General features: G+C 41.4%; 2 protein-coding genes across 8 annotated transcripts in view; one reads left to right on the top strand and one right to left on the bottom strand.

Moving 5' to 3' along the window:
* Positions 1-1,626: 1,626 nt before the first annotated feature.
* The window catches only part of mid1 (midline 1), a 37,096-nt gene continuing 28,438 nt past the window's right edge, over positions 1,627-10,284 (bottom strand). For all 7 annotated transcript variants that reach the window (XM_085136618.1, XM_085136617.1, XM_085136613.1 and 4 more), the window contains 6 exons: positions 4,936-5,084; positions 4,712-4,839; positions 3,946-4,089; positions 3,236-3,397; positions 2,939-3,146; positions 1,627-2,649 (listed from right to left, as the gene is read on the bottom strand). In XM_085136618.1, the coding sequence (XP_084992744.1) occupies positions 2,301-2,649; positions 2,939-3,146; positions 3,236-3,397; positions 3,946-4,089; positions 4,712-4,839; positions 4,936-5,084 (1,140 nt within the window). In that variant the 3' untranslated portion in view covers positions 1,627-2,300. The remainder of the gene's footprint in view (positions 2,650-2,938; positions 3,147-3,235; positions 3,398-3,945; positions 4,090-4,711; positions 4,840-4,935; positions 5,085-10,284) is intronic.
* On the top strand, positions 5,866-9,033 carry LOC146500619 (paraneoplastic antigen Ma3 homolog). Its single transcript, XM_085136621.1, has 3 exons — positions 5,866-6,169; positions 6,254-6,334; positions 6,826-9,033. The coding sequence occupies exon 3, from the start codon at positions 7,351-7,353 to the stop codon at positions 9,028-9,030; it is 1,680 nt and encodes a 559-aa protein (XP_084992747.1). The 5' UTR covers positions 5,866-6,169; positions 6,254-6,334; positions 6,826-7,350; the 3' UTR covers positions 9,031-9,033.

The raw sequence follows: 10,284 nt of genomic DNA, 5'->3' as shown, positions 1-10,284 counted from the left end.
TGGTCAAGGGTCACCCACATCCAATGCACATTTATTAAGGCAACAACTAAAGTTTTTCTAATGTGCTGAATTTTCAATTTGTCTTTTAGTGATGTGGTTTGTTATTTATTTCTCATAGAATTTTCTGTTTTCTCATGCCCCCTGCAAGCTGATTGTTGGTCCCCCAGTGCCACCTCATTTCAAAAAATCTTGGGAACAGTCCTGTTTGTGTATTTTATTTCACTTTGTTTCTCTGGGAAAAGTGTGTGCATGTGTGTACTGGTCATAACAGAACCACTTGAAAGTAACTGTTCATGCATAGCTGGTTTTGATCGTTAAATAAATAAATATATAAATGTTAGATGCCTAACCAGAAATTTCAGCTATCATCCAGCTTATGGTGAAGGCACATTGTAGGTTTTACTAAACAAACACCACAAAACAAACAGATCAACGTGGCAGATGGAATTTGTGGGTGGGACAAAAAATGGCACCCAGCAACACGTTAATCTATCACAGAAAAAATAAATAAATAAATAAATCCAGCAGGTGGAGCCCTGGGAAACATTTTTAATAGACAAAAATTCAGGCTCGGGGATATTTTCACTCCGTTAACTCTTCTATGTCTGCGTCCATTTATTCATGCAGAAGTAAAAGTGCAAAAAACAATAATGTGTCTACTTGTGTTTTTCATGCTACAGTGTTTCTTTACTAAAGTTGGTGTATATAAGCTTAGCATGTTTTACTATTTTTTTTTTAATCAGTAGAAAAAACTGTCCTTAAGTTAAATCTTACTAGTTAACAGGAAGGAACTATAATACCACTGTTTATTTTACAGCTGACAAATCTACTGACAAATTTCAATAATTAATTTTAATTTAACGATTTATTTTTTTAATTGAGGAGGTAAAGTGACAACTGGCAATGTGTAGCATTTAGTATACTTGTGGTTGACTAGATCCTCTTCGCAAATAGCTTCAAGTATTTCTTCCCACTCAAAGATGAACACATCACAAAATCCAGCTCTGGTGACATGGAGGAGGTAGTGCTCACTTATTATGGCTTTGTCTGCAGGGTGTCTCATGGGGAGGTCACAGAGAGTTCAGATCTTCTTCTTTTTTCTTTTTTTTTGCTCTTGTCTACTTTGTTGAAAGGAGACGCTGCAGAATTCAAGCCACGCTACTCCAATACAAAACGAAATGTCAGAGCAAATCTTGTCAAAAATTGTGTTATGGCTCAATGCAGGTCAAAGTCAGTCCTGCAAAGCAACGTTGACACTTTTCTTTATGATGGCTGTGTTATCTTTTCATAATAAAAGTATTCCAATATTAAAATAAAACTCAAAAATAAATGATGGTGCATTGTGTTAAGTTACAATGTACTGTCACTGATGATTAAATGAGGTAGAAAAGCAGATATATTATAGGAGGCACACATTTTACAAAATTGTAAAGAATGGTGCGTTTATATACATATATGTATGTGTGTGTGTGTGTGTGTGTGTGTGTGTGTGGGGGGGGTTATCAATCTGTCAGAAAGAGACAGAAAAGTCAATGCACAGATTTTTAAAACATTAATTGTTCTTTTCTTCAAAATTTCAATAGAAATTTTGCATTATTCATAACACAAGGAGGATAGTCACGCAAATAATCATGTGAAGTCACTTTTATTAGATCTTGTCAGAGAAACTTAAAAGGGCATAATTATGATGAAGATCCATTTTAAAACTGCTATAATGAGGAGATGAATATTCCCGAGATGCTAAACTTTACTAGAACATTTTCAGAAATAAATACATAAAAACCCCTGAATTGACTGATTTTTTATTAGAATTAAAAAAGTGAAACCGTTCTTAACTATTATTCTTAGATCCTGCATTTACATGTTTTTTTTCCTTAGAAACATTGACAAGTAATCATTTATATTATAGTGACAACTTTATCAAAGTGCTACGACTTAAAAAAAGTTCAAAAACACAAAATTTCCAATGGCCTATAAATCAACCTTCCACAAACATATGAGCCCCCTTAATAGATGTCATTAAAATTCGCCATTTTCCTTAAAAGTATATTAATAAAAAAGTGTGCAATATGAATGTAAAAAAATGTGGAGCCAGCTAGTGAATTTGGAATTGTCACCAACCAAAAGAGTAATGTACATAAATGTGCAAAGCAAAGAAAACATTTATTAAATAGCTCAGATTAGTTTTGGAAATCTACACCAATGTCACTGTATCCTTTTTTCTTTTTTTCAAAGGTGCACACTATCAAGTATAGTTCTGGATACAAAAAAGAAAATCCAGGAAAGACGGGGCAGGTTTATCAGTTGTTGTAGTCTGTTCCCTCTAAGTGATCGGGGATAGGCAGTCCACTCAGGATTGTTAGGCATCTGTTCCAAACATTGAACACAGGGCAGACTGGCTGAGCAAAGTCAATGTCAAACGTATACAAGTGCTGAGAACCAACAGCGTCATAAAAAGACAGAGATCCAGAATCATAGTCCAACAACACCCCGAGACGCCGCAGGTGGGGCGAGGGCTCGATGGGAATCTCTTTACTGTTATGACGCACCACCCATGAGTTGTTGCAGCGAGACATTACCCAGGAGGCTGAGTTTTTGCCGACCCACTCGTGTTTCGGCGCTGACTTGTACGCAATTCCTACTGCAAACCTGCGTAACCAATGAGAGGAAATCATTACATTTCATAAATACAGGTTTAGTGGTAACATTTTAAATCTGAAACATCATTCACGCTTACATAAAAACAATACATCTACAGACTTAAGCAGAAATGAGAGCAGACATTCTAACTGTAGCAATGTATGGAAATATTTAGCAAATTTTATGGAAATCTATCCACTACCTAGCGAGCCTATCTTTGTTTAGTCTTGAGTCCAGCCATCCAGAAGTCTGTCACTGAACTACCTGTGAGCCATGCTACGAACTTAAATGTTTTTACCATGTGCTTCCCCCAATCAGAGCCTCCCAGTAATGGCGGCCACTGTCGATGTAGACATTTCCAGTGACACCATAGCTGCTGTGGCTGGAGAAGCGGTCCTGACTATGGCTCTTCTTGGACGATGTCTCATCCCTCTCTACTGTCAGGTTGTCATGGGACACCCTCAGCTTCCGGTGAGCAGACTTTGGTTCCAGTTTGAATGGCTGACCTTACAATTTAAAAAGAGTATTAATTACAATTGTCAAGTATTAATAATTATTTAGTAACACAAACATTTCTGAACAGCTGCTGACGTACTGTTTGTCTTGAGCTTCCCTGGTTCACTGCTGCGGGTTCCAGCCTGGTTTATTGCTTTCACTATGAAAATGTACTTGGTGCCACACTGGAGTCCGTGCACCGTGTAATGATTTTGCTTGATGTTTGGTACTATCATCCAGCTATCAGCAGATTTACACAAACCTATAGACAAAGCACAAAGCAATTCACCATGAGAATTATTACTAAGTTTAAACTAAGGAGTGAGACAACACAACAACATGAACTCTTTCAATCTAAGGCTGCTAATTTTAATTCATCAAGTATAGTTGCACTGCTGCTCAAGGGTGCTCGAGTGCTGAGGCAGATGAGAATAAATGCTTGATCGAGCATGTTGTGGCTAATTAGGGCGATCAGTTCGAGCAGTCTGCTCTTTATTTCAACCCCGAGATAATATCCAGCTTACGATGTGCATCTGGATGTAAATCCAGTCTGACTGTTATTTTCCTTTCCCCTCTGAGATGCAGCAAAAATTACAGTGCATTTTGGAAACATCTCATTACCCACGAGAGCCAGGACAACGCTCTCCACTCCTGCAGCTAAAACACAATATTATGTTTGGATATTGTAGCATACCCCCTCGAACTATTTGAAAATCTTTCTCAGAAATCCTTTTCAAATCCCACCACTATCGTGTTTTCCACCCCAAACATTTGACCGTGGTTCCTTTAGAAAACGACATATGGACTTACTGACAACATTAGATTGGCTGGTGAAGATGGCATACTGTAGCTCGTATGATACAACAGAGAATTCATCATCTGATGTCCAGTGAACCGTGATCGTGTCATATGAAGCTGTACAGAGTTCCTCGCGGATTACTGGTGGATTTGGCGCTGCAAACACAAAACAAAAGGTAAATGTTGCCCAGAGAAAATAATGAAAGTGGAGTTGATTTCATTCTGCACACAACATCAAAATAACAAACAGAGACCAGTGATGGATAAACAGCACCAGCCCTTTGTGTGTATGCGCGTGTGTGTTTGTGCGAGTGTCTGCATGTGTCCTTTATTCTGACAAGTGTAATTAATCTATATTGGAGTTCCTCCAGCTATTACAGCTACAGCCCCCATGCTGAGTTAAATTCACAGTGCACAACAGGAGCAGTGCATAAACAATCAAACCTGTTTCATTCAGCAGCAAAAAAACTATTGCTGTAAATTAAATGAGCTTTTTAGTTTTCTGCCACTCCTTCACAATCACATAGTTTAAATATGAACTCACCGCTGTTATGCTTGCCGAAGCCTGTAATTTTATAAATCCATAATTCACGGATAAGCTGTGGTTCATTTTAAGTGCATCTTTCAATAAAGGAAGCCGGCAAATCGTATGAAAAAGAAAGTTTTGGGGAAACTGATCAGGCGGTACTAAACAAGCATAAAGATTATAGTAATTTACATGGAGGATTCATTTCAAACAATTAAATGTTCTGTGCTTAACATGCGTGGCCCGACTCACCTGTGAGGTAATCTAAGCTTTCTAGCATTTTCTTCTCCCTTGTGAAGTCCAAAGCAAAAGTATCAAATGTGTCATTCAGGTTAATTTCTGGTAACAGGATTTGGGAGGATGCTGTTGCCATAGACACTCTGGTACAAAGAAAATATTAACATTAATATGTGGCGACAGTTTTACATGCAGTTTCTATTGTTTGTTCCCGTGTCTGCCTTTTGCTGGTGTCTCACCTCTCACAGATACTTTTAGCTGTCTGAAGAAAGCGAGCGTGGTCTGTCTCCTTGAGGGTTTGGTCAGCCTGGGTGATGAGCGAGGAGGACCTCTCAATGCACTGCTTGCAGCCGGCTATCTGCTGGGCTAGCTTCCTCAGCCTCACAGACTGGGCAGAAAATAGGATATGCAGACAGATGAATAGCTTAGTAAACTACCAACCGATGCATGACCTATGAGACGGCAACTTATCCAATGTAAAATTGGGTTTCACTTTGCCAATAAGGAAATCCTGCTGGGGAGAAAAAAAAAACTCTGATTTTTCAGTAGTGTCATAGTCACAAGAGTCTGTCCTACAACCTGTTTTAAAAGCACTACTTGCATAAGAGGGGTATTCATGAGACATCCTACACAGTATTGTCATAGAAACCAGACCCTTCTAACCCCCCTCTGTGGTTCAATGGCTTAATGGCTGAAAGCAACCTCACAACCTGTGTCATGAGCCACGAGGTGTGGAAGGAAAGAGGCCCCCTCCAGAGTGGACCACCACAGGAAGCAAGGCTGATCTTAGTCTGACACTGAACATGGCACAGCATGCTCCCGCTTCTCTAAGGCGGACAGGGGAAAAGGAAGGGAAACCATTCAAGAGCCATAACACATCCATATTAAAATTATGGACACCCGCTCCTGATACTGAGGACAAAACAAAGCAATAAACTCTCGTCAGTATAAGTGGCCATCAATATGTTGAAACACAGGTCCACACTGCAGAAGAGAACTGCAATTTGATTTCTCCTTAGAATCCAAAGTCAGCTTTTCTTTTAACTATTCTATATTGTATTCTATAACCTTAATGTAGCCCAGATGAAAAAAACAACATTTACACCAATGATAGAGAAGAAAGAGTATTTATTCTCTTTATTTTAACTGTTCACACCAACAAAGTGTCATATTTCCTATGACCATTGAATGCACCTCTCAGTTCACCCCACGTGAGGGCAACTAGCTCAGCAACCAATCAAAGCCTACCCAGGCCGCATTGACCCTGTCAGCCAGGAAGTGAGGTGAAGGTGCATGGAGTTCCCGGGTTTTTTCTCATCTCAGCAAGAGGAGTGGAGGCATCTGCTACTCAAATCGAGAAATCCACGGACAAAAGCGAGGGAAAAACTCAGAATTGAGAGGAAAGGAAGCCAGCATACTTACCTGCTAGAAATCCGGAGTCGAGTGGCTGGATGAAGGAGAGAAGCAACGTCGGTAAGACAAGTGTTATTCCGAAGGAAAAAAAGTTGTAGAGACTTACCGTCGTGATCACGCTAATGCTAGCTCGGTGTCTCACAGGCTAACCACTCACCTTTCATCCGGAGAGCTGCTGCAATTCCGACACCAGTGTGTGTTGGGCTTTTGTGAAACAGAGCAACGGTGAGCAACATGTTCTTAGCTGCTCTAAAGCTAGTTTTTGTCAGTTCACTGTGAGTTTAAAGTGACCTAGAGGGTAATTTTTAGTGCATTTCTCTCTCACGAATAGGCCTATAGTGTGGAGAAATTAAGCACACTGCTTTAATACCTCTGAACTGAACTCACATGTATATTTTGTTGCTTATTTGCACATAGTTCTGAATTTGTTATGGTGTATTGTATTTTGAATGTCAATGGTTACTTACCATAAGTATTGTTTAATTAATGTTTACATGAATAGAGACATATTTGAGCAACTTAGATGTTTAGTTCTCATATTTGATATACTTGAAAATTGAATGTTGTACAACAGAACTGTGAGATTTGATAAGATTTAAGATGTTGATGCAATGAATATGAGGTTGATGCAATATTTTGATTTTACATTTTAACCTTAAAAACAGTGCATCTGAAACAGACTGATTAGAATGTACATTTTATGACCTGGATTATAGGTCAGGTTTTTTGGAGAGGACAGAAAAGTCCAAGGACCAGGACGATATTCCGGTTGTGATAGATGGCGAGCCAACCACTTTGAGGACGATCTACCCCAAAAGAAGATACACACCACACACTCATACATTCCAATTACACTCACAAGGACCTTTGAAGTTGGCCATCGCCAGCTTAACTCTAAATTCTTAAAGGGCCCCAACGAGTACTTTTATTTTGTTTGAGTGTGCACACTATTTATTTTATTTTATTTTATTTTTTTACTTTATCTGTACAAATTGGACAAATATCTGTTATACCTTGTAACAATACAAGAGTGGCTACTCAAAAGTTAACATTGTGTCCAGGTCATTATTGCTGCTCAATACTTTGGCTCCATACGAATTTGGTGTCTTCTGATTCTGGCCAGGGTCTTATTACGAGCCCAAGTAATTATTGCGCTGTAATTCACCTTTATACCTTAAAGTTGGTTACAGAAGTGGCGAGCCAGCCAGGAGCCATTTGATTTGAGCATCAATATTGAGGCAATGACCAGCATGGATTTCATACAAAAGTCTGGTGTCAAAATACCTAATGCGGTTGTTGTCGCTGGGATAACACAGGTATCTGAGAAAGATGAACACGTCATTGACTTTTTGAAACAGTATGGTAAAATCGCAAGAGTCCTTTTTGTTGATGATTCACTGTCCGACTTCTACCAAAACCTGATCGTTGAATACTCTAGCAGTTCAGCCTTAGAAGGTTTAGAACCTCGTTTGCCATACACGTACACAGCACAAGTTGATCCCAGCGTTGTCTATGAAATTAAAACACTCAGTAGCATGTACACTACCAAGGTTGGGAGTAATGTTACAAAGACCTACTTGGCTGAACTCAAGGAACTAGCCAAGCTGAGTGGCAAAGACTACAGTGAGGTGCTGAAGGAGATGATGTGTCAGATTGGGGAGGATGTTGAAGCCATGCGACCTACCTCTGAAGAACCTTCTCCCACGTATGTCGAGACCACTGTTGTATCTCCACCCGCTCCTAAAGAGCGACAGTGTCACACCTCACATTCAGATGTTACACCAAGTGATATTGGTGCCACCGATCATGTTCCTCTCACTAATGGAAGGAGAGCAGCGTCCCTTTCAGTAAGTGACTTGAACCCACCTGACATTCAGAAGGTCGTGGTAGAGCATATCGTACGAAGGCAAGATGTGTTCCCACACATCCAGTCTCAGGTGAGACTCCGTTCCTTCTCCGGTAAGGTTCCCAGACCTAACAACGAAACTGATTATGACACATGGCGCACACAAATTGAACTGCTCCAAAATGATCCCAGCATGTCCCCCCTGCAAATATCCAGAAAGATCCATGAGAGCCTGCTCCCACCAGCAGCTGATATAGTTAAGAGTTTACGGCCCGAGTCACCACCTGCAACTTATTTGCAGCTTCTAGATTCTGCCTTTGGCACTGTAGAAGATGGGGAGGAGCTTTTCGCTCAATTCCTGAACACCCTTCAAGATCCAGGTGAGAAATCATCCACTTACCTTCACCGGCTACAGCTAGCATTAAACAGAGCCACGAAGAGGGGGGGAGTTGCATGTGAAGAAGTGGACAAACACCTACTTAAACAGTTCTGCAGGGGATGTTGGGACAACGACCTACTCAGCGCCCTGCAACTTGAACAAAAGAAGAGCAGCCCACCCCAATTCTCAGACCTGTTGTTAATGATTCGCTCTGAGGAAGATCGACAGCAAGCAAAAACTAGTCGTATGAGAAAACACATTGGCACCACAAAGCAGAGAACTCAGTTACAGTTCCAGGGTGCACATGTTTGTGAACCAGAGGAGAAACATGAGAGTGGCGTTGCTGCTATTGAGGATCTGCGAAAGCAGGTGGCGAGTCTGCAAAGTCAACTAACTACATTCATGTCACAGAAAAAGACAAAGTTTGCAAACAGTAAGGGATCTGCAGGGAAGCCGCAGAGTAAGATGTCAAAGCCACATGATGTAGATGGACGTATGCAAAGACAGACTTCAAAGAGGCAAACAGGCAGACCCAAGCCCTGGTATTGTTTCAACTGCGGTGAAGATGGACATATCGCTCCATGCTGTGTTGACCCTGCTAACCCCAACCTAGTAGCAGAAAAAAAGAAGCAGTTGGAGGAGAAACAACGCCAGTGGGAAGCGCGAGATTGTACAGTTTCACCTTTAAACGACTAACAGTTCCTGTTGTGGGACAAACAGGAGCTGAGGAGAGTCAACAACGTCCCTCAGACGTAAACAATGGCGACAAAATCACAGCTGAGGTTAACAACGTAAGTACCCCAGCAAAGATTGTCAAAGCACGAACATGTTCTGGCTTAAACCATTCAGAGCAGAAACAATCTTTCCAACTCCCTAAACAGTTGATTGGTGCCAGAAGTACAGCTCAAGTGACTGTGAGAGGTGAAGAAGTCAACTGTCTTCTTGACTCAGGCTCCCAAGTTACCACTGTTCCTGAGTCATTCTACCAGCAGCACCTTTCGGAGCAAAAGCTCAAGCCACTACATGACCTCTTAGAAGTGGAAGGTGCTAATGGACAGCTAGTGCCTTACTTTGGCTATATAGAAATGACCATAACTTTTCCAAAGGACTTTATAGGTGTTCCAGTAGATGTAAACACACTTGCTTTAATCGTCCCTGACACTTCACAATCCCTCATGCTTATAGGCACAAACACCCTAGATGTACTGTTCGACATCTACTCAAAGACTGACTTAGCCGATCGTCAACCCCTCCCACATGGCTACAAAGTAGTTTTCAAAATCATTGAGTTGAGACGGAAGCAGACAAGTGACAACCATCAGGGAGTAGTGAAGCTACTAGGCAAGATGCCTCAAGTCATTCCAGCTGGTTCAACTGTAGTGGTGGAGGGAGTCGCCCTTGGCAAGGGCCTTCAGGATGAAAAATCAGTTGTCATTGAGTACCCGTCATCGTCCCCCTTGCCCGGTGGCCTGCTACTTAAAGCCGGTCTGGTTGACTTTCCCCAGCGGCGGCCCCACAAGTTGCCAGTTGTTATAAGCAACGAGTCTGACCACGACATTGTCATCCCTGCCAAGTGTACTATTGCAGAAGTTAGTGCTTATCAGACCATCCTATTAAAGGAACACAACAAGACCAAACAGTCAGAACCACCCCAGAGAACTCCAGAGACTCCGTCTTTCCAAGAGCCCACCATAACTTTCAATTTTGGTGACTCCCCAGTTCCACTGGAATGGAAACAGCGCATCACTCAGCAGCTCAGTGGCATGCCTGAGGTGTTTGCACAGCATGACCTGGATTTTGGCCGGACGGACCAGGTGCGACATCATATAAAACTTTCAGATGACACGCCTTTCAAACTACGTGCCTGGCCAATCCACCCACGGGACATTGAGGCTGTCCGGAAGCACATTCAGGAACTCCTTGATGCAGGAGTTATTAGAGAGTCAGAGT

This window comes from Neolamprologus multifasciatus, chromosome 16, assembly GCF_963576455.1.
Source record: "Neolamprologus multifasciatus chromosome 16, fNeoMul1.2, whole genome shotgun sequence".
Classification (NCBI taxonomy): domain Eukaryota; kingdom Metazoa; phylum Chordata; class Actinopteri; order Cichliformes; family Cichlidae; genus Neolamprologus; species Neolamprologus multifasciatus.
The sequence above is the reverse complement of the archived record's forward strand: the minus strand, read 5'-3'. Positions and strand labels throughout refer to the sequence as shown.